The sequence below is a fragment of the Lepidochelys olivacea genome (assembly GCF_965140295.1).
Source record: "Lepidochelys olivacea isolate rLepOli2 genome assembly, chromosome: 1".
In the NCBI taxonomy this organism is placed as follows: Eukaryota; Metazoa; Chordata; order Testudines; family Cheloniidae; genus Lepidochelys; species Lepidochelys olivacea.
The window spans coordinates 351,772,057-351,796,113 of NC_140411.1; the positions used below are offsets into that span (position 1 = coordinate 351,772,057).

At 57.1% G+C, this 24,057-nt stretch overlaps 1 protein-coding gene across 1 annotated transcript; it reads right to left on the reverse strand.

The window, feature by feature from the left end:
- Positions 1–1,598: 1,598 nt before the first annotated feature.
- Positions 1,599–24,037, reverse strand: NCAPH2 (non-SMC condensin II complex subunit H2). The gene is made up of 21 exons (XM_084640708.1): positions 23,926–24,037; positions 18,093–18,212; positions 17,486–17,587; positions 16,957–17,012; positions 15,206–15,287; positions 13,789–13,860; positions 13,249–13,328; positions 12,217–12,371; positions 11,485–11,580; positions 11,192–11,319; positions 10,964–11,035; positions 10,574–10,640; positions 8,609–8,716; positions 6,838–6,891; positions 5,947–6,017; positions 5,500–5,617; positions 4,939–5,004; positions 3,945–4,000; positions 3,212–3,313; positions 2,319–2,468; positions 1,599–1,988 (listed from the first exon to the last, which is right to left on the reverse strand). Exons 2-21 carry the CDS (start codon positions 18,198–18,200, stop codon positions 1,851–1,853), a joined length of 1,881 nt encoding a protein of 626 aa, XP_084496834.1. The 5' UTR covers positions 18,201–18,212; positions 23,926–24,037; the 3' UTR covers positions 1,599–1,850.
- Positions 24,038–24,057: the final 20 nt, after the last annotated feature.

A 24,057-nucleotide genomic window follows, 5' to 3' on the forward strand; every position in this document is an offset into this window, starting at 1 on the left:
GGGCCAGCTGGGCAGGATCCCCCTGGAGCTGCACAGTGAGTGCTGTTCTCAAAACTGGCTGGACCAGGCCTGTCACCATCAGACCCAGCTGCTGTTTTGCAGCTCCCAGCCCTGCTTGTGGTGCTATCATTAATCCTTAGCACAGGCAGAGCAGCCAAAATCCCTGAGCCTCCTAGAAAAGAGAACGGCGTGAGGGGCGCGCGAGCGGTTGTGGGTGATGGTGCGCTGGCAACAGCAGGGCGGCTGTCCTGTATGTTGTGGGTGTTGGCTTGATGCAGCACCATGTGCCGGAAGCCGCAGGCAGGATGGTGGAGGGAGGTGGAAGCTGCACTGAACCTAAGGATTATTCAAAGCCATGCTGGATGGATATTGGAGGGGGGGGTGTATTTCCCACCAAGTCTCCTGGGAGGAGCTGGCTGGTCTGTGGGGCTCAGCCCACCCTGGGGAGCCAGGTCTCCTGCTGTCAAATCCGCACCCTGCAGCTCTAATGCCACCCCTTAAAGGACTTTGCTCCTTCCACTAGGCCAGTTTGCAGCAGGTCCCAGGCTAGGTGTGTCCAGCAGCTCCCCCCACCACCCCCAGGCAGGCAGGCTCAGGCAGCACATTGCATTTATGGAGCCTGTGCGCTCACGTGGCGGGGAGAAGAGAGGCAGAGCAGCACGGGCCACACGCTCAGTCCATGCTGCGCCTGCCCCTACTTGGAACATTGGTTGCCCCATCTCAACAAAGCTCTTAGAGTGGGAAATGGTAGAGAGCAGAGCAACACAAATGGTTAGGGGGCTGGAACAGCTTCCATCTGAGGAGATTAGAAAGACGGACTGCTCAACTTGGAAAAGAGACAACTAAGGGGGTATAGAATAGAGGCCTGTAAAATCATGAAGGATGTGGAGAAAGTGAACCAGGCAGTGTTGTTTACCCCTTCACACAGCACATGGTCCAGGGGTCACCTAATTACATTAACAGGCAGCAGGGTTAAAACAAACAAAGGGAAGTATTTCTTCACACAATGCCCAGGCCCCCTTGGAATGCATTGCCAGGGGATGCTGTGACGGCTGAAAATAGAACTGAGTTTCACAAAGAATTAAGTAAATTCCTGGAGGACAGCTCAGCAGTGGTTATTAGCCAAGCTGGTCAGGGACAGCCCCATGCTCTGGGTGGCCCTTACCTCTGACTGTCAAAAGCTGGGACAGGACAGGGTCTGGATCACACGATAAATGGCCCTGTTCCGTTCATCCCCTCAGAAGCCTCTGGCACTGTCAAGATGACAGGACGTTGGGCCGGCTGGCCAGGGGGTCTGATCCCATTCTTATGGCTGCCACAAGGGTCGTGGAGCAGGGGCTGCCCATGCTGGCAGCTGAGGAAGGAATCACTCCAGGCAGAGCCATGTTTTTCTTTAACAGTTACATGCTGGGGGACTGGGGGGAGGGAATAGGAAGGATGAGACAGGATCCTCCACACCCAGCCTGTGAGCATTTGGGGTCAAAAGCTGGGCCCACCTTGGGAATGGGGAGGGCATAGCTTGTTTATACGCCCTGGAGCCTGAACCTGCCCTGCTCCTCACCTGGCGGCCCAATCCCCCCCATTCACAGGGAAGGCACTTCCCAAGACCATACCCATGGTTTATTACTGCACAGGCTGTGCCAATGGAAAGAGGCAGAGCAAAGGGAGAAGAAGAGGGGCCCACCCCACATGAGGAGGCGCTGGGCCCACAGAAGACAGCTGAGGCAGCGAAAGGGACAGGCTGTACAGGGCATGCTGCCGGAGCTCAGTATATACACAGGGAATAGGCAGGGCGCTAGGAACGCAGCAGCCCTGGGGGTGCCATGCACCCCAGAAACCCACGGGTGCTCTCAGTTTGACACAGAGGGGGCCATGTAGGTGTGGAATCGCTCGTGCGCTCGCTCTTGGGTCAGGAGTCGCAGCCTCATGGTGTCCACCGCCTCCTCCAGGCCCGGCTGCTGGCTGATTTCCACCGTGTAGTCGTTGGCCTGTAAGGGGGCAACAGCAGGGTTAGGGGACCGGCTAGGACTGGGATCCAGGAGTGGGGGCATGGGCCTGTTGCTGGGGCACACCACTGATGAGGGGGCACAGGTCAGGGCCTGCAGAGGGGCACATGGGAGCAGCAATGCAGGTGCATGGAGTGGCCCTGGGGAGTTGCGCTGAGAGCCAAGGGTAATGGGCAGCAGCCTGCATGGGAGTTCCAACCGCAGGCAACTCTCGCAGGGGGGAGGCCGGCCACCCGCACAACCCACAGCAGGGTGGAGGGGCTGATTGCTGTCCATGGGGAACAGGGCACTCCGCCTAGCCCAGACACTCACCAGCTGTAGCGAGGCCAGCATGGAGCGACACACCTCGAAGGCCGGCTTCCCTGCCACCAGGCTGGCGAAAGAGTGCCACTCGCCCACCCGCCCACAGCTCGCCGCCAGCTGGTCCCCATAGCTGTGGATGTCGAAGGCGCCTCGCTCCTCCTGCATGGGAAAGGGGGAGTTAGATGCTGTGCCCAGCACTGAGGGGCCAGGCCAAGCCCCACTCACCCAAGGCCACTAGCAAAAGCTGGCCAACTCCTGGGGGAGCGGGAGGATGACCCAGGCAGCCCCCTGCCCTAAACCACATTACAACTGTCTCTATCCAGGGCTGAGAGGCACCAGAAGAGCTGTGGTGGGAGCCAAGGGCGGGACAGCAGGTTGGGTTTGAGGGGCACCGGCAGAGCTATGGGGAAAGCCCAGGCTGTAGGTCAGGATTGGGGGCCTCCGGCAGCTGGCAGAGGGGGTAGCAACAGTGCTGGGAGCCCCCCAGGCCTGGGCTCCTGCTCTAGGTTATGCCACTGTTCATTCCCCAGGCAGCAGCTAATCAGAGACGCGCTCAGCCTGTAGTGCAGTGGGGTGGCAGGGCCTTTAGGTCAACAGGGTGAGAGGAGGTGCCCGCCAGGGACTGGGACCCAGGCCTGGGCTTCCCTGCAGGGAGCAGAGTACCAGGCTGAGAGCTCTGGCCAAATCTGCACAGAGCTGGGGGGGACGGGGACGTGCTCTCAAGCCTCACTTCAGCAACACCCTGCATGCCCCACTGCCAGGGGCCCAGCCACCCTCGCTCCTAGCCCTCTGCTGCGCACTCCACCCACCCCTGGGGCTCATCCCTGCAGAGAGCCCAGCCCGTGCTCCACCTGGAGCAGCTCCCCCACAGCCGGGGACAGGTTCCCATGCTCTGGCCTCACCTGCTCCTGCAGCTTGGGTTCCATCTTGTCCTCCCAGTCACGGATGCGCTGGGACAGCACCGTCTCGCGGGCATACTTCTGGGAGTTGGCAATGAACAGCTCCTGGGGACAGAGAGATGGGGGATCAGGGAAAAGGAGGAGGGGGGAAGATTCCAGCATCCGCCCCGGCTGTGCCTCACTCCCAGCTCCCCACTGGCTCAGGGGAACATTGACACGGAGACGTGGGCAGGGGTCACTTGAGCCAGCATTGCCAGACGTGGCTGCTCCCCACACCTAAGGCGGCGCTGGCAGGGGGGCTGCCCCCCAGCTGCAATGGGTGTGGTGGTGCTCACCTCTCAGCGCTGAGGGCTCACCCCAAGGAGCAGCTGGGCAGCTCCCCATCTCTGCTGGAGAGCTCAGGCCTGGCCCTCTAACTGCACGGCCTAGAAATGGGGGAATCAGACAGCTAAGAGGCTGAGAGAATCCAGTGCTGTCTCTGGCCCAGCTGGGTCGAGGCTTTCTGACCTGCTAACAAGCCCAGCCTGCCCCCCACCATCCCTCTTATTCCTGGGCTAGGAGGGAATGAACATTTACAGGCATCCCTGGAAAGCCACGGCCCTTAGCTGCACCATCAGGAAGGGCACGGCTACCCAGGCAGCAAGAAGGGCCGATGGGCAGGTGGCACTGCAGGGCCAGGCTGAGGCAGAGAGGCCCTGCGCTCTGCCCCAACCGCCCCCAGGGGGTGGGTACGTACCACGTTTCTCCTCACCAGCTCCTCATAGCTCAGGGAGTCAGGAATCGCGCAGGGGCCTGAAAGCAAAGGGGAAGCTGTTGCTGAGAGCAGCGCAAGCTGTCACGGGCGCCCTGCCAACCCACTGACAGGGACCGCGCTTCCCCAGCGCCATGGGGCTCACTGTCCCCAGAAAGCGCATGGAGCTTGCTACCTGAGCAGCTGGGTATGTGCAAATGTGCACATGCACGTGTTCGGGGTGGGGAGACACACCACTCTCCTAACATAGGCAGGTTTTGATGAACCCAGAGGCCAGATGGGGCCTGGTGCAGCCAACCACATCTCTGGGGCACTACCAAATTCAAGGCCGTGAAAAACACATCATGGGCCATGAAATCAGACCTCCCCTGTGAAATCTAGCTTTGGAGGGGCAGGGCTGGGGGCACCCCCACCCGGGACTCCTACCTTTCACTGGGCTCCAGCTGCTGGTCCCCCAGGCTGGGGAGGAATGGGACTCCCCCTGCACAGCCACTCTGGGAGAGGTCGGGGCCGGGGACGTTGAGAGAGATCAGACCCATCTCTGAAGGCAGCGCAGAAGTGAGAGTGGCAATCCCACGACCCCCTTACTACAGTTTTGTGACACCCCTCCCCCAAGACCCCTTTTTGGGTTGGGACCCCCCAGTTACAACACCCTGAAGTTTCAGATGTAAACATCTGAAAATGTGAAATTGACCAATTTTTAAACCCTCTGACCATGAAATTGATTAAAATGGACTGTGAATTTGGTAGGGCTCTAGGCATCTCTAACTTAACTGCAACCCATGGAGCCTACAGGTCCCAGCATGCAGTGCTCCATGTAAGGCGGAGCACTGCATGCTGGGACACGTAGTCCACAGGTGCCCAGCTATGGTAATGCCCGCTCTGTGTTACACATCCTTGCTGTAGCTCCAGGCTCGGGCACGTTGCCACACAGGCCCCTTGGGGTAAATGAGGCTGCACCAGTCTGGGACTATGTTACCCAGGTTGCCCTCGGCCAGCTGCTCCAGGGCCTCTGGGTGGATGTCCTCTTGCTCCAAGAAGTCATCTGCAGAAGGAGAGAGGACTCTGGTCAAAGGTTCGTGGGAAAGTTCCTGCCCGGACATCGAGCCCCGTTTAGCTCTCACGCGCTGAGTGCGGAACCGCTGAGCCAAGGGGAGCAAGGATTGTGGGGAGTCCCTGCAGCCTGCTCTGACCTTGACCCACCCAAGAGAGGACAAAGCCGTCACACAGCAGCTGCCCTGGGCCAGGAAATCCTGTGCTGGCTTCCAAGGGGCAGAGCAGGGCACAGAGCCTGCCTGTCTAGCTCAGGTATGGCCCAGGTCAGAGCAGACGCTGTCCGACAGCTGCAACAGCCCCAGCACGAATTCTCACTCCAGTTTCTAGCGGGTTTGGGCCCAACGTAGCAAATGCCACCCCTCTGATGGGCACTAACTGGCCCAGACCTCCAGGGCAGGAGTGAGGCACAGTGGCCAGGATCCCATGCCCAGAGTGGCAGTGATGGTGCACAGATTGCCCCAGGCTCTGAGGCTTTCGGGAGTACCTGCCCCCCCGTCGTGGTCCAGGTAGTCGTCCATTCGCTCCTCGTCCACGGCATTCAGCTCCTCCTCGGCCTCCTCCCACAGCTCCTCCTCCCGCAGATGCTTCCCCAGCAGCAGGCCCTGGGAGAGGTAACAGGCCCAGCCGTCACCGCTGGTCTCAATGTGAGTGCCTGCCTACCACCAGCCAGCGGCCGTCCTCGGGATTTACTTCGCCATGACACCCACAGCCCCTGAGCAGTACGTGCCGGGTGGGGCTGCCCACGTGGTCCCTGCCCTGTGGGGAGCACGCCAGGGAAAGGTGCCCTAGCCACTGGCCAATCTCTGTGGCTGCCCAAGTGCCACCCAGCCCCATAGCAGCATGAGTGCTCACAGGAACCTGCCCCTTTCTGCAGGCGGACCAAGGGCACCTCCACATTCACACTCATGCCCCAACGTAGCTGCTGCCTCACCGTTCTCCTCTGCAGCTTCCTCTGCACGGCCAGCCGCTCCTTCAGCTGCTTCCAGTACAGAACCTCCAGATCTGCCAAGACACAGTGGGAGCATGAGAACTGCCCTGCCAGGCAGAGACGGACGGAGCCAGGCGGCATGGCTTGGACGCCCGGCACAGCTCCTGCCCGCAGGCTCTAGGCACAGCCCTGGCTTGGCTGTAGTCACAAACTGGCTGGGCTCCACCCCCACCCCCGAGGGAAGAAAGAGCTCCAGGACAGGCGCATGCAGCCAGAGCCCTGGGGCGGGAGCTGCTGCCAACCAACTGGGCATGCAGTTCCCATCCCCCTTCAGTGAGACAGCTAGCTGGACATCCCACCCCAAGCAGTTTGGCCCAGCGCTCCCTGGGGTGGGGACGTGCGTGTCCAGGTGGGGAGAGGGCTCGAGGCACATTCTCTCCCCGACCCTCCACCTCACCGGCTGGATCTCCCGCCACGTGGGAGCTGAGGGCTGGTATATGCTAGAAAAGCACGTCGACCGAGCTGCATCACTTGGGAATGTGAAAATCCACATGCCGAAATGACACAGACCTAAGACCCCGTGTAGGCGAGTTCTTCTGTTGACCTAGCTCCCACCTTTCAAGGAGACAGATTGGCCTGCCAGTTGGGAGAACCCCTCCCGTCGGCATAGCTAATGTCTACACTGCAGTGTGCTTTCCAGTGTAGACAAGCTGGGAGGAATGCTCTGGGGCTGGGACAGCGCTGATGCACTCATTGGTTTCGCTCTGCGAGGCTCCGGGAAAAGCAGGCTCCAGAGGTGTTTGGGTGTAGGAGGGGAGGGGCGTTTAGCGCAAGCAGAGTGGGCAGCGAAGGGAGGTTGCCTCATACGCACATCACCAGCCACGTCCCGCTCACCAGCAAACGTGGGCCCTTTCCTCTTGGTTCTTCTGCTGTCAGCTCTGTCGTTCTCTGGGGAGAGACCAGAAATGGGCAACACTAGACAGCCGGGTTCTGCGGGGATAGCCCTGTCAGTCAGACACCAGCCAGCGGATTACTGGGGGCAGGAGTGGGATTAAGGACAGATGTGTGGCTGACCCAGTGCTTCAGGCACCAGCCGAGGATTGGGGTGACCTGGGTTCAAGTCCCTGCTCTTCCAAACTCCCTCTGCCTCCTGGGGTGAGTCACATCATCTCTGGGTCTCAGTCCCCAGGTGACCAGAAGGGAGGATACCCTGCCAGGCCTCAAGGGGGGTGCGGAGGAGCAATATATTATAGGTGGCAAGGCTCTGATACTACAGCAATAGGGCCCGGATAAGATGGACAAACACATGGATGCCAGATGATGATGCTACCTCCTCTCCAAGAGCCCTGGGGCCATGCAAAGCTCCTTTACCAGCCCTGCTACCACACGACGGTTACAGGGTTACCAGAACCTCTCTGGAGAGGCAGAGCAGCCTAAGGAGACCTGCACCACGGGGGGAAGAAGCGGCAAGAGAACCTGATAGAGGGATGCAAACAAGTGGGTTAGGGACGGTCACATCAGACATAGCTCTCTGCGCTCTCATGATACCCGGGCAAAGGGCAGCCACTGATGAGAGGAAACGCCACGTGCCGCGCTCAGTCCTCTCGTAGTAGTGACCTTACTGAACTCAGTATCTGTAATCTGTAGATGAGAACACCCACAATTCTATTAGGCAGGGAACAACGTATAAGGAATAGAAACCAGACTAATTGAGAGGTGCTGGGAAGAACCGTCCCCTACGGGCAGGGCCCACGAGCAATGCGCCCCTGGCAGCGGAACAGGGCTCCAGAGAATGAATTTTCATTTTTAGGAAGCTTGTGGGCCCTCAGCTTTATAGAGAAAGCCTTGACAATGTGACCCACGCGTAACTGATGCAGCTATATCTGCCTGAATCTGCAGACAGTCTGAACCAATAGCTCTGCACCATTCTTTCCATTTGACCGACTCTGAATTGTGATGATGACACTTTAAATGTCAGTACCATTAATTATTTCACTGCCGATCATTTCAGCAAGAACGCCCAACTAGTATGGCCTATCCCATGATTTCTAACCCCCTCCCCAGGCTCGCACCTTCTCCCCTGACAATCTCCACAGTACAGTTCTACACTGGGCAATGCAAGAGTCTCTGGTGCGTGTGGACCTGAGGTGGGGGGACAGCCTGAACTAAATGGAATTTGATATCACAATAGGCGGACGTGGCCACTCTGCCTTTCAACCTCCATTGCCCGGCTGGGGAATTCCAGTCTGCTGCGCCGGGCACAGTAGAATCCAGGGTGCATGGCAGAATTTAGGACCAGCTTGCTGCGGAGCACACGGAGCCCTGCTGTGAGCAGCATATTCTGTTCTGGGGTTTCCAGTCCCTTCCTGATGCAGCTGGTGCTCGTCACTGGGCTGGATGGAGCCTGGGGCCAGTTCTGTGATCCACGCCAAACGGCAGGCAGGCGACAGGCTGAATACAAGGGCCGCCGAACGGGTGGGGCTGTAGTCCCATGTGACACCGGCAGGACAAGGGGAGTCCCCAGGACAGAGTCCAGCCACCAGCCGCCACAGGACTAGGATGCTGAGGCTGTGGGCATCGAGAGGCCATGTCTCTCGGCAGAGAAGGGCCCTGCCAGGGAGCAGGCTGCAGGGGACAGGAGCAGAGCTGGAGCGAAGATACTCACGGGTTGCAGAAAACCACTGCATGAAGTCCTGCAGCTTCCTGGGTGCCCTCCTCTTCCGCTTGCTGCCGGGCACATCGTCCAGGTCACGCGGCACCGTGAAGGGTCTGCCTGGAGCCGGGTGCAGAGAAGGGAATGAGCTGCAGTCACAGTGGGTGGGGAAAGGAAGGAAGCAGTAGGGGGTTCTGCCAGTCTCTGCAGCAGCAGCCACCAGTACCGGTACCAGGGAGATCCCAGGGCAGCTGGGTGGGTGTTAGGAGCCACTGACGCCCAGTCATACAGTCACATGCCTCGGGACTCAGGACAACGCCCGTGAACATAGTCCCTGCCAGATCTACGGGTAGTGATCAATGGCTCCATGTCTAGTTGGCAGCCGGTGTCAAGTGGAGTGCCCCAGGGGTCGGTCCTGGGGCCGGTTTTGTTCAATATCTTCATAAATGATGTGGAGGATGGTGTGGATTGCACTCTCAGCAAATTTGCGGATGATACTAAACTAGGAGGAGTGGTAGATACGCTGGAGGGCAGGGATAGGATACAGAGGGACCTAGACAAATTGGAGGATTGGGCCAAAAGAAATCTGATGAGGTTCAATAAGGATAAGTGCAGGGTCCTGCACTTAGGACGGAAGAACCCAATGCACCGCTACAGACTAGGGACCGAATGGCTAGGCAGCAGTTCTGTGGAAAAGGACCTAGGGGTGACAGTGGACGAGAAGCTGGATATGAGTCAGCAGTGTGCCCTTGTTGCCAAGAGGGCCAATGGCATTTTGGGATGTATAAGTAGGGGCATTGCCAGCAGATCGAGGGACGTGATCGTCCCCCTCTATTCGACACTGGTGAGGCCTCATCTGGAGTACTGTGTCCAGTTTTGGGCCCCACACTACAAGAAGGATGTGGATAAATTGGAGAGAGTCCAGCGAAGGGCAACAAAAATGATTAGGGGTCTGGAACACATGAGTTATGAGGAGAGGCTGAGGGAGCTGGGATTATTTAGCCTGCAGAAGAGAAGAATGAGGGGGGATTTGATAGCTGCTTTCAACTACCTGAAAGGGGGTTCTAGAGAGGATGGTTCTAGACTATTCTCAGTGGTGGAAGAGGACAGGACAAGGAGTAATGGTCTCAAGTTGCAGAGGGGGAGGTTTCAGTTGGATATTAGGAAAAACTTTTTCACTAGGAGGGTGGTGAAACACTGGAATGCGTTGCCTAGGGAGGTGGTAGAATCTCCTTCCTTAGAAGTTTTTAAGGTCAGGCTTGACAAAGCCCTGGCTGGGATGATTTAATTGGGGATTGGTCGTGCTTTGAGCAGGGGGTTGGACTAGATGACCTTCTGGGGTCCCTTCCAACCCTGATACTCTATGATTCTATGATCTGCCTTTCAGTTCAGAGGCACCTCCAAACTCGTTGTGGCTCTGTTGCACTGGAAGACGTGCTGCGGGGGCCTGACACCACCCCTCTTCCCAGCACAGAGCAGTGCTGCAAGCGCCTTGGGAGGCAGGTTTGGGACTGCTCAGGAAGGAGGAAGTTCCCTTTGCTTTCCAGCGTCAGGGTGTCAAAGTGCAGCCCATGATATTCGACAGCCTGGACTGCAGCCGCTCCCGCTGTCAGTGCAGGGGCCTTTCCCAGAGAGACCCCCAGGCCCAGCAGGCAATGCAGGCTGGGTGCTCCAGTCCAGGCAGACAGGGACACATACTCGCTCCTTGTCAAATGGCTCAGCTCAGGACGGGGGCAGCCACATTCACTCCACTAGCCACGCCCATCTAGGGGGAACGGTAGTTTGCTCCATGGACAGCAGGAGGTGCTACGATGGGGGCTTCCCTGCTCACAGCACATGCAGCCCTTCCAGTGGTTCCTGCTTCCTGGAGCTAAACACCCAAGCTAGGATATCATCCCAGGCCCTGCTATGGTCAAGCAGCTGCTAAACCCCAGAGAGCAGCCAGGCCAAGTCACTGGTCAGCTGGCCCCTCGTTACCTTTCTTAAAGGGCTTGTCCTCAGAGTCGTCAAAGGGGTCAAGGCTTCGCCACAGATCCAGCATCTCCTGGCACAGAACATGAGTGAACAGTGAATGGGACAGCTTGATGGCCAGGCTGTCAGTTCCCACTCAATTCCCCGCTGCAGTCCCCCTCCCTGAGCAGGCAGGGAGCATCCGTTGTCACCAAAGCACGGCTTAGGCAGCCAGTTCAGGACTCACAGCGATTAGCTCTAGGGCCTGTGCCCATTGGCAGCTGCTCCCTGGCATACACAGTGCAGTGGGGAAGTTCCGAGATCACCAACCTCCCCCTGAGTTACTATTTGGGAACTGCTCTCATTCCCAAAGGGACTCTGCTGCCCCTCTGGATGGTCCCTACAGACCTCTCTCACCTTTACGTGGGCGCTGGGCTCCACGGCAGGGGCCCTTCCCCGCAGCATGTACCCCTTGCCCTCGGGCGCACTCTAGCGGGCAGAGAACAAGGCAGTTAGTTTCCTGAAGCATCGTACAGAGGCGAGAGTGATCAGCTGGGCCTATGGGGACCCCAGGCTGCTGGACAGGAGTGAGTGCAGCAGTCCCACCTCCCCATGCCGCCCCCACGACGACGGCCCTACTCCTACCTTCTGCGGCTGAATGTGCTCGACAGCCGCAGGACTGGTCTCCACGCCCCCTTCTGGGGCTTCAGGCAAGAAATCACCTCCTCCTCCTGCATCATCATCATCGTCACCACCCTCTGGTGCCACAGCGCCTACCAGAGAGGGGCACAGTCAGTCCCTGAAGAGATGGGTCCCTTTCCATCCATGGGGCCACAACCAGCCTTGGAAGCCATCCATCCTCCGCCCTCCCGAGAGGAAACCTCTCCTTCAATTCTGAAACCCCGGATCTCACACAGCAAACTGGCAGCATCTCTCACCTTCATTTTCAGAGAAGTTCAAGACTGGGACAGGAGTCTCACAGGCACTGACCTCCATGGGCGCGTTTCCAGACCCCAGGGCGGCATTCTGCCCTCCTGGCAGGGATGAGGCAGAATCAGGGGAGGGGGGAGACTTGTTAATGATGTCCCCCAAGCATTACCCTGCTGGGATCTCATCCCTTGGCTCCCCGAGGACCCCCCTTGAATAGCTGCTGGTTTGGTGACCAAGGCTCACTCCAGCCTGCCATAAACGAGGCCGGCTTGTATAGCCAGCTTCCCCCATACCCCTCAGGTCGGCCTCTCCGATGGAGGGGAAGCACCTAGCACAGGGCTACAGCCACAACACAGGAGAACCCAAGAGCCCCCCCAGAAGGCATCGCTGCCTTTGGGGCAAGCTGCCTCAGCCAATCCCCTTGTCTCTCCCGCCCAGGCCGTGCTGCAGCAAGCCTCTGTCATCGTCCCCACAGCATCCTCGCTGGAGGCAGGTCCAGCCAATGGAGAGTGCTCCAGGCCCTACGCGGGAGTCATGCAGGAGCTAAGCAGCCTACCTGGCCCGTCCCAGGGAACGGAAGGGGACAGGGATGCTGACAGGGCAGGAATGAAGAGCCTCTCCACAGATGTGAGGGGGAGCAGCGAACAGGACGGGGGCTCTGCGGCTCCCACATCCCCTCCCAGGAGGTCTTTGGAGCGGCTCTGGGAAGGTAAGGGGAGATCCCCAGCCCAGCCCTGCACCTGTGGTACTGCCGGGGTCCCCAGCCTGGTGTCTGGCTTGGAAGCACTGTGTAGGTGAGAGGCCCGCCAGCTCCAGCATGAAAGCTCCGCTGGCGTGAGGGGTGCACGTGTTCATGCGGAAATCCTTCCGGCTGGCCAGGATCTCCCCCTTCCGGCTGAGGAAAAGGAGCAGCATTAGAACGGCTCTGACCCAGCACCATCGCTGATTTCCAGGGCGCAGCCAGAGCGTGGGTTCGTAAAAGGTCACATGGGGTGCTAGGAAGAAGGGAGAGAGACCCAGACCTGGGAGAGACCCACTGGGTCCCATTGAGCCCAGTCACATCCCCAAGCCAGCAATGAATGGGACTTCTGTTGGCTCAGATCCCAGTGAGGGGGCCTACATAAGGGAGACCAAGATCTCCTTGTCTCCAGGCTGGCCATGCCCTTCTAAGCAGCACTGACTGGTGTCACATCCCCCTGTTGTTTAGCCAGACAGGGCAGGTTTAGCTCCGCTCATCTCTTCCTAAATCTCAACCTCTGCACCCCAAATGTTTTGTTGCTCTCTGAACTTCCCCCACCACTGGACAGACCCCCTCTTTCCAATACAATAGGGCCAGAGCTGAGTGCAGAATCCCAGCTAGGATCTCCCTGGAGCCAGGCAGAGGGGGGCTATCCCCTCCCTGCTCCAGGACACAGGGCCTCTCTCAGCCCAGGCTCATGGTGGCCCATCTCACATGGCAATCTCAATCGGATTGGCTTCTCACTCTCCCGCCTCCATCCCTGGCTGTTCTCCAGGCTTGTGCCTCCATGATTGTTCTTCCCCCCAGTTGCGTTTCCCATGAAGAATCTCATGTGATGTCCTGCCCACATCTCTGATCTCACTGGAGCCCTCTGGATTCTTTCCCTCCTGCTGCTGTTCTCCCTCCTCTAGCTCGTTAATGAAGATGTTGAGTAGGGCCAGACCCTAACACCAATGGTGAGAAAATCCAAGAGAGAGAGATAGCAGATGGCAAGAGAGGAGTGACTGAAAGGCATTACAAGGGAAGCCTTTACCTGAACAAGGGGTTGTCCTTCTTTTCTGCCTCTTCTGGGGGTACCAGGGCCATTGGAGTCAAGGGGACAATGTTCACAGTCTGCAAAGATAGGACAGCATGATCCCAGCTGCCCATCGCGGGAAGAAAGGGGCCCAGCTGCACTCCAGAGACAGGGCCCTTGCAGCTGGGAATAAGCATTTACACATACAGAGAGCTTTTTCATCTGCTTCTCAGGGCTATCAGGGCAGGCTGGGCGCTGGGCAATGCCGTCCTGCCAGGGTACAAACACCAGCTCTCACCAGCCAGATGACAGTCATTGGTACCCACGGTGTGTCACCACTTGCTGCTGAGGAGGGTTCTGTCTGCAGAAATGGCTGGAAATGCTCCTCGCTGGCAGAGGTCTCCCCTAACGGCACTGCTCAGTTAGATGGGGTGCTGGGGGGGGCAAGCTGGCACGTAGGACACGGCAGACTCTAGTCTCGGAAACCCCCTGATCAGGAGGCAGAAGGGATACGAGAGGGGCAGGGAGGGCATGAAGGACGGGGACCGTGTCACTTACATTAGGCTGGTGATCTTTCTTCATGTCCACGCTCACCACGTTGGTGTCCTTGATGTCATCCAATGAGAGGAACTGCAGGGAGAGAGCAGTAACATGGAGCACTTTTCACAGAGAGCTGTGTCTCTTTGACATGCCATACAGACACACTCTGCTGATCCCCACAGCACCCCCGAAGGCAGGTCGGGATCTCTGGGCCACGGGGGAGGGAAGTGACATGCCCAAGGTCATGGAGTGACTCCTGATTTCTTGCCCTGGGCTCAGTCCATCCTGACCCAAACGAGAACAGGTCTGCAGATCCGCATCTGAACCCAGGACCGGGGAGAGGAGGCAGAGAGCCAGTGGGAGCTCTCCAACCGGTGCATAGGGGCTATGGGCTCCCAGATGCTTGGTGGCAAACTCCTTCCAAAGCAAGCTGGTCTCTTAGCAGAAATGCCTTAGAACACAGTGGCCAGTGAGTTTGGGGATAGCAGCAGAATTCACCGATACACTGTTATCTGTATAGAGGCAGTGTGACACACACACAGTGCGTTGAGCCTGGGAGCCTCAACAGGCCCTGAGAAACATCCCTAGCTCCCAGGGGCCTTGGAGCTGGGAACCTGTTATCTCCACAGACACCACAGGGCAGCCACTGCTCCCCCGAGGGCAGCACGCCAGGCTTCCACAAGCCGCGCTGCTGGTTAGCCATTACAGCTATATTGTGCACCTGCTAAAGGCTCTCCCAGCCCTCAGAGTGGCCCGGCAAGCATTCACACACCCTTCAGCTGAGAGCCCTCTGTCCCAAGAGACGGAGAGAGGCATGGAGGTCCAGCGTTTAGTCTCTGGGGTGGAGCTGGAGGGCTGCAGAGGCTGAGGGCTCTGTCCCACAAGGTGAAGGGGTGAAATGCTACAAAGCTACACTTACGGTGGCGCGTAGAGAACAGATACTGCATGCCCAGCTAGCAGTGTAGACACATCTTAGGCAAGTAGAATACAGTCCCCCACAGGCCTGACCCCTGGGGTATACACATGCCCAAGCAGGGCCTCCCACGGCTACTTTCAGCAGTGCAGTGTCCCACTGCCTCCCCACTGCAGGAGCCTTTCGCTCTGGTGTGTAGCTACAGGTGTGTCTGCACTCTACAGCTATGTCTGCACTTATGGTGGTGAGTAGAGACCAAACCCTCAGGCCCAGGGTGTTTGGGGGCAGGGTCGAGTCTAAATACCCCATAGCCAGAGAAGAGCAGTTTGGGAGTGGCCTGCTGGCAAGTGATCGTAGCAATCAGGCCGGGCACAGTTAGACTTGGCACCCGAGGCTGCAGCCTAAGGTCACCCACCACCATTTAACCCACCTAGCACACTCCAGGCAGAGGACCGTCCGAATACTGCCTGCACTCCCACTGCTGGCACACAGGAAGGATACACACCACACCTGCTGTCTTACCTCTTCCTCCTCCATCCTGGGCCCAGCGCTCACGTCAGCGTCGGTGCCGTCCTCCCCCACCGACGTAGGCTGTTTGTCCCGCCTGGGTCAGGGAGGGAAGAAACACAAGAGGGCACTGGAGTTTTTTAAAACCATTATTATCAGCTGGGCAGTTCCCAGGGGCAGAGCCCAGGATGTCCGAGTCATTGGTTGGGTGTGCCCTGGGGCAACAGTTACTCTGACAAAAGACACAGGGATGTAACATGTCTCCTCCAGCCCGGGAGTGGGCAGCAGATGAAGCTCCCAGGGCCTCTTTTGTCCTTGTGAAGGGCTATCGAAGGGCCCAGCATTAAATAGCCCAGGAGGGAGACAGCCACATCGGTAAATTATTCTTCTGATGAGAGCCAACTAAAGTGCACTTGATTCCTATATGCAGGCCTGGCTCGGACCTGGAGCCCACCACTCCTGTGCAGGAGTGCAAGTGGCAAAATGGGATTTGGCTGCAGTAGGGAGGAGGGGCTTAGGCCTGGCCAGCAAATCCCTTATTTGTTGAGTCGATTCCCTTTCCGTCAGGGAATGGGGAAGGGGAAATGGAGGCATGTTTCACTTCGAGGCAGCTTGGAGAGAACTGTTTAACACACTCCATTTCTAGCAGCTCCAGCTCCCCAGCAGCATCCTTCCCTGTCGGTTCTGTCCCTTCCTGCCTCAGCAAGGCCCTACCAAGTGCCCCCGGTGTGCCAGGCCTCTGGCTGAGAGAAGCAGAGGAGCCCAAAGTGAATTCCATTTCGGAGGTGGGTTCGTGTGGCTGGAGCCAAGTGCCTGTTCAAAGTCAGAGCCATTAGCAGAGCTTCACCTGTCCGGGGGATTTCCGTTTCAGAACGGCTGCTGCCATCCACCCTGAACAGATCTCTCCTCTCTTAACCGAAGACCTGTACTGAGCATGGGCCAGTTCGAATGGGGATATACAGGGAAGGAAAAGTTACTAAAGAGACGACATGCTACATTTGAAAACTGCTACTACATGGGATCCGTCTGCTAGCGAGGTGCCGAAAACCCCCCATATACCAGGCCTATTCGGCCATCCTGCCTAGATCCTCCTTCTATTTAATACCTCACTCACTGGGCTGCATTGTGTGTTTTGTTACAGTAATTAAGTTGTGCACTGAGACTGCTTGTAAAGCCTTTTGGGATAAAATGATCACACCAGCTAAGGCCCCAGTCCTACAGCTGGATCCCCACCAGAGACCCCTCAAACCTGCACGGAGACCCACTGACTTCAACATTATTCCAGGAGGATCCTATTGCAGGACAGGAGCCTAGCATTAAAACCAGCAAAAAATAGCCACAGAGATGGTCCTGGATGACAACAGTTTAAAACCAGATAAAGACCGAGCGTGCCTTATGATCTGAGCAGGGAGTCAGGACTCATGGGTCTATTCCCCGCTCTGCGGGGGACTTCCTCTGTAGACTTGGTCAAGTCACTTTGCTTCCCACCTGCAAAAGGAGGATAATTTACCTATATCTAAGGGAAGGGGTGTTGGAAGGATTAGTTAGTGATTGCGAAGTGCTACAAGACCCTTGCTTGGAAGGGTCTAGGGAGGGGCAAAGAAACGTGAACGTGATAAAAAGGACAGGAGCTACAGGTCAGAAAGAGATGCATTAGCCTGCTGAGCTGGGCTGGTGGAAGTCATTGTCATTATTATCATGGTGGGACCCCGCCCAGACAGACTTTGCAAGAGGCAACCTCCCGGAAAAGGAAAATCTTTACTTACTTTTTGTTGGAGATGAAGTCGAGGGCCTGGTAAACAAGAGAGTAGAGATATTCCACCTGCCAAAATAAGGCAAGAGGGTTAGAGGGTGGGATGTAAGGATCTCAGGGAGGCTGCCTCTATTAGGGGATAGTGTGGACGTGGTCCTTAAAAAGGCCCCAATGTTTGTTTTTGATAACTTCAGTGTCCTCACCAGGTCTTGACACTTTCAGCCTTAACTCCAGCTTAGGGGACCATTTTGCTTGAGGGACAAAGAACTATGTGGTGAGACTGGTAGCGTCTGCAGGCTGCACGTCCATAAACAAATAGAGATGGGGCTAGCCACATTGGGGGCTGAGTGATGTCTATTGTTTCAGGGCTACATTTAATAAATCAGCACATGTGCAGGTGGCTTAACACTTTCAGAGTCAAGCAAAACTCCCCAAAACACCCACTGTACAAGCCTCCAGCTGGCAAACTCCCCAGAAGCTCTCCTCCTGGCCATGCAGGGGCAGCAGGAGTGAGTCACAGCAGTTCTCCTTGGCTTCCCCACCTTCTTGCTGTAGATGCAAGCAGAACCCTGGATCAGCAGAGCTGCCTCTATGAAGTTCATGGTGGTTTTGCCGCCATCGAAGGAAATGCAGATCTGGTCCAGCTACAGAACACATACATGGGACGACATAAGCTGATTTCACAGACTGGGTTTGAGAGACAACACAGCAGGAAGAGATACTTTGGAGGGGACAAAGCCCTGGCCCCACAGCAAACCTGCAGTGGCACCTGGGGGACGAGATGAGAGGGGTGAATGGAGAACGCATTCTCTTATAACCTTTGGCTAGAGCTCTTCCATAGGTGGCAATGGTTCTCCGAGGAACAGGTCTGTGCTGAGCATCATTTCTAAAACTACTGTGGATCCAGGAGCACTTCACAGGGAGGGCAGGGAGCAAAAGGAACAGATCTGAGGTCCAGGACTTGATATTTAGAGTTTAATGCCAGTGACAACGTGTCAGGGCTGGCCTGAGGGACAGGAACATTAGGGATCGAAACAAGCACCACATGCTAGGAATTCCAGCTGCATGGCCACTGGCCACACTGTGGCACTTGGATACTGACATTCCTCCCCGCCACCCTGTTCTTTGTGGAAGGAAAGGATGCTTTACCTCCTCCAGATACTCCCCCAGCTGGGCTGCCACATCCACCTCCCAGTTCTTTGTGAGATCCCGGATGGGCTGCAGAAGGTGCAGGAAGCGTGACTCCACATCCTCCATCGTAACAGATCCCTAGAATTGCCAGGAGGGGACACAGCAAGGACACAGGTCCATCAGTTTGCTGACAATGCTGTCCTATGTGGCCTGTAGTCATTCAATGGGATGCAGTCAGCTCAAAGCTGGCTCCAATTTTGTTTTTATAAAAAGTCAGCTTTTGTAAAACTAATAAAAATGTTTTAACTCAAACAAAAAAACAGGGCTTTGTTTTGACATAAACATTCCCCTGTGTTGTCACAACACACGGTAACAGTAAGCTAGTGTCTGAGAACCTACAAATAAAAAAATATTTATCTGATTTTAGACCTACACAAATGCCTGGAAATAAACAAACCTGACCATGAAACTGACTAGAAATCCCAGTGAAACTGACCAAGCCAAGCTAAATGAAATAAAGTAAAGCATGTTTCATAAATGACTGATTGTATTATTTATACATTAGCAGCACCTGGTCAGAATTATGGCCTTGTTGGACTAGTTTTTGCCTCTGTCTTTACGAACAAGGTCAGGTCCCAGACTCCTGCACTGGACAGCACAGCATGGGGAGGAGGTGACCAGCCCTTTGTGGAGAAAGAAGTGGTTCGGGACTATTTAGAAAAGCTGGACGAGCACAAGTCCATGGGGCTGGATGCGCTGCATCCGAGAATGCTAAAGGAGTTGGCGGATGTGATTGCAGAGCCATTGGCCATTATCTTTGAAAACGCATGGTGATCGGGGGAGGTCCCCGACGACTGGAAAAAGGCTAATGTAGTGCCCATCTTTAAAAAAGGGAAGGAGGAGGATCTGGGGAACTACAGGCCAGTCAGCCTCACCTCAGTCCCTGGAAAAATCCTGGAGCAGGTCCTCAAGAAATCAATTCTGAAGCACTTAGAGGAGAGGAAAGTGATCAGGAACAGTCAGCATGGATTCACCAAGGGCAAATCATGCCTGACTAATCTAATTGTCTTCTATGACGAGATAACTAGCTCTGTGGATGAAGGGAAAGCAGTGGACGTGTTGTTCCTTGACTTTCGCAAAGCTTTTGACATGGTCTCCCACAGTATTCTTGCCAGCAAGTTAAAGAAGTATGGTGGATAGAAAGCTGGCTAAATCGTTGGGCTCAACGGGTAGTGATCAACGGCTCCATGTCTAGTTGGCAGCCTGTATCAAGCGGAGTGCCCCAAGGGTCGGTCCTCGGGCCGGTTTTGTTCAATATCTTCATTAATGATCTGGAGGATAGTGTGGACTGCACCCTCAGCAAGTTTGCAGAGGACACTCAACTGGGAGGAGAGGTAGATATGCTGGAGGGTAGGGATAGGATACAGAGGGCCCTAGACAAATTAGAGGATTGGGCCAAATGAAATCTGATGAGTTTCAACAAGGATAAGTGCAGAGTCCTGCACTTAGGACGGAAGAATCCCATGCACCGCTACAGACTAGGGACCGAATGGGTAGGCAGCAGTTCTGCAGAAAAGGACCTAGGGGTGACAGTGGATGAGAAGCTGGATATGAGTCAACACTGTGCCCTTGTTGCCAAGAAGGCCAATGGCATTTTGGGCTGTATAAGTAGGGGCACTGCCAGCACATGGAGGGACGTGATCATTCCCCTCTATTCGACACTGGTGAGGCCTCATCTGGAGTGGTGTGTCCAGTTTTGGGCCCCACACTACAAGAAGCATGTGGAAAAATTGGAAAGCATCCAGCGGAGGGCAACAAAAATGATTAGGGGACTGGAACACATGACTTATGAGGAGAGGCTGAGGGAACTGGGATTGTTTAGTCTGCGAAAGAGAAGAATATGGGGGGATTTGATAGCTGCTTTCAACTACCTGAAGGGGGGTTCCAAAGAGGATGGATCTAGACTGTTCTCAGTGGTAGCAGATGACAGAACAAGGAGTAATGGTCTCAAGTTGCAGTGGGGGAAGATTAGGTTGGATATTAGGAAAAACTTTTTCAGTAGGAAGGACTGAAATGCGTTACCTAGGGAGGTGGTGGATTCTCCTTCCTTTGAGGTTTTTAAGGTCAGGCTTGACAAAGCTCTGTTTGGGATGATTTAGTTGGGGATTGGTCCTGCTTTGAGCAGGGGGTTGGACTAGATGACCTCCTGAGGTCCCTTCCAATCCTGATACTCTATGATTCTATGATAGTTAATCTGCACACCTGAGCTCCAATTCTGCAAACAATTAAGCACACATGACCTGACTCCTGGGTCTTAGGATCCAGTCTGGTACAAAAAGTAATTTTCCCTCTGTTGATATTCACACCTTCTTGTCAATTGTAGGGAATGGGCCACATCCACCCTGTTTGAATTGGCCTGGTTAGCACTGACCCCCGCACTTGGTAAGGCAACTCCCATCTTTTCATGTGCTGTGTATTTATACCTCCCTACTGTATTTTTCACTCCATGCATCTGATGAAGTGGGTTCTAACCCATGAAAGCTTATACCCAAATAAATGTGTTAGTCTCTAAGGTGGCATAAGGACTCCTCATTGTTTTTACACAGGTGCAGGCTCACTCATGGCCAGACTGCTCTGAACATGGACATCACATGAGCTGTAGCTTATGAAAGCTTATGCTCAAATAAATTGGTTAGTCTCTAAGGTGCCACAAGTCCTCCTTCACTTTACACATAGGATTTTCTTACGCTTTAGGAAGGAGCTGCCTTTCATTGCACACCTGAGCGTTCTCCTCAAAACCAGCCCATCTCATGTACCTCTCCTGCTCCCCATCCTGCCCTCCCATGCTGTGGAGGGTGCCTCGCCTCCCCTCCCTTTTTTAGCCAGTGTCAGGTAGTGGGCCTTGGTGCCTCATACAGGACCATGCTGACTGCAGTATTTGGCTGTCAGAGAGGGATGGAGAGGTCAGACCCAGGAGCGAAGAGAGCGGATGGGGTGGGGGAGGGTCAGGGAGTGTGAAAAGTTGGAGCAATAAAGACTCAGGGAGGGGTCAGACCCTAGGGCAGTGGTTCTCATCCAGGGGTACGTGTAGCTCTGGGGGTTCGCAGTGGTCTTCCAGGGAGTACATCAACTCATCGAGATATTTGCCTAGTTTTACAACAGGCTACATAAAAAGCACAAGCGAAGTCAGTACCAACAAAAATTTCACACAGACAATAACTTGTTTATACTGCTCTGTATACTCTACATTGAAATGTAAGTACAATATACATATATTCCAATTGATTTTTTTATAATTATATGGTAAAAATGAGAAAGTCAGCAATTTTTCAGTAATAGTGTGCTGTGACACTTTTGTATTTTTAGTCTCAAGTTTTTAAGTGAGGTAAAACTTGGGCTGTGCAAAGCAGATCAGACTCCTGAAAGGGGTACAGTAGTCTGGAAAGCCGGAGAACCACTGCCCTAGGACAGAGGGGACGTCCGATCATGGTACGCAGGCGCAAAAGGGGACAAGGCTAAAGGAACCAGGATCTCCCCAAGGATGCATCAGACTCAGGATGGTTAGTGTATCTTGGGGAAGACCCTGATACCAGATTGGGGTTTTCCCCACAGCACCCCCCTCCACTCTGGCCCCCCAAATGCCCCTCCAAGCTCTGGCCCCTCATCCCCACAGCAACCGTCTCAGCTCTGCCCCGATCCCCACCCCCCCATTCCCCACAGCTGCCTCCCATCCCCACAGCATCCCGCCAGCTCTGCTCCCTGTCCCACAGCACCCCCCCCATTCCCCAGCTCTGCTCCTGACCCACAGCACCCCCCATCCCCACCTCTGCTCCCCGACCCACACCACCCCCCCATCCCCACAGCGCCCCCACAGCTCTAGCCCCCACCCCTCAGTGCTGCCCCAACTCTGCCCCCCGTTCCCACAGCATCCCCCTCAGCTGTCCCATCCCCCAAGCTCTGTCCCCCTGTTCCCACAATGGCCCCCCAGCTCTGTCCCCGCCCATTCCCACAGCACCCCCCCGGCTCTGGCCCCCCTGTCTCCCGAACACCCCTCCAAGCTCTGGCTCCTCATCCCCACAGCAACCGTCTCAGCTCTGCCCCGATCCCCACCCCCCCATTCCCCACAGCTGCCTCCCATCCCCACAGCATCCCGCCAGCTCTGTTCCCTGTCCCACAGCACCCCCCCCATTCCCCAGCTCTGCTCCCGACCCACAGCACCCCCCATCCCCACCTCTGCTCCCCGACCCACACCACCCCCCCATCCCCACAGCGCCCCCACAGCTCTAGCCCCCACCCCCCAGTGCTGCCCCAACTCTGCCCCCCATTCCCACAGCATCCCCCTCAGCTGTCCCATCCCCCAAGCTCTGTCCCCCTGTTCCCACAATGGCCCCCCAGCTCTGTCCCCGCCCATTCCCACAGCACCCCCCGGCTCTGGCCCCCCCCCCCGGCTCCCGAACACCTCTCCAAGCTCTGGCTCCTCATCCCCACAGCATCCCCCCAGCTCTACTCCCCATCCCCACAGCACCCCCATCTCTGCCCCATCCCCACAGCACCCCCCCAGCTCTACTCCCCATCCCCACAGCATCCCCCCAGCTCTACTCCCCATCCCCACAGCACCCCCCATCTCTGCCCCATCCCCACAGCATCCCCCCAGCTCTACTCCCCATCCCCACAGCACCCCCCATCTCTGCCCCATCCCCACAGCATCCCCCCAGCTCTTCCCCATCCCCACAGCACCCCCCATCTCTGCCCCATCCCCACAGCATCCCCCCAGCTCTACTCCCCATCCCCACAGCACCCCCACAGCTCTGCCCCCCATCCCCACAGCACCCCCCAGCTCTACTCCCCATCCCCCCAGCACCCCCCCAGCTCTACTCCCCATCCCCACAGCATCCCCCCAGCTCTACTCCCCATCCCCACAGCATCCCCCCAGCTCTGCCCCATCCCCACAGCACCCCCCCAGCTCTGCCCCAGCCCCACAGCACCCCCCCAGCTCTACTCCCCATCCCCACAGCACCCCCCCAGCTCTACTCCCCATCCCCACAGCACCCCCCCAGCTCTACTCCCCATCCCCACAGCTGCCTCCCATCCCCACAGCACCCCCCCATCTCTGCCCCATCCCCACAGCACCCCCCCATCTCTACTCCCCATCCCCACAGCACCCCCCCAGCTCTGCCCCCCATCCCCACAGCATCCCCCCAGCTCTACTCCCCATCCCCACAGCACCCCCCATCTCTGCCCCATCCCCACAGCACCCCCCCATCTCTGCCCCATCCCCACAGCACCCCCCAGCTCTGCCCCATCCCCACAGCACCCCCCAGCTCTACTCCCCATCCCCACAGCACCCCCCCAGCTCTGCCCCATCCCCACAGCACCCCCCAGCTCTACTCCCCATCCCCACAGCATCCCCCCATCTCTGCCCCAGCCCCACAGCACCCCCCCAGCTCTGCCCCAGCCCCACAGCTGCCTCCCACCCCCCCCAGCTCTGCCCCATCCCCACAGCGCCCCCCCCCCGCTCTGGCCCCTGTCCGGCCCAGCGCTGCCCCCCACCTGTTCCCACGGCGCCCCCCCCCGCCCGGCCCCTCACCCCCCCAGCGCCCCCCCGCCCCCAGCGCCGGCACCCGCCCGTTCCAAAGAGTGTCACGTGACGGTACCTCCCGGAATGCGTCCCCCCAAAACCGGCACCTAACAGAACACCCCCGCCCCCAGTCGGTTCCCGCACCCCGGGGCGGGGCGAATCCAGACAATACGGTACCGGAGGGGTGGGGGAGGCACTGGGGTATCCGGACCGTACCACGGGGCGGGGGCAGGGGGTGTCGCGTCGGGGAGACCAGGACCGTGCCACACTCACCCCGCGGCGCAGGGGGAATCGCTCCGCTCCGCCTCAGCCCCCGCGGCCGGCCGGCCGCCCGCCCGTTCGATTTTCCCGCTCACGAGCGGTGACGTCGGCCAGCGCGCGCGGGGGCCGCGGTGACGTCGCGGC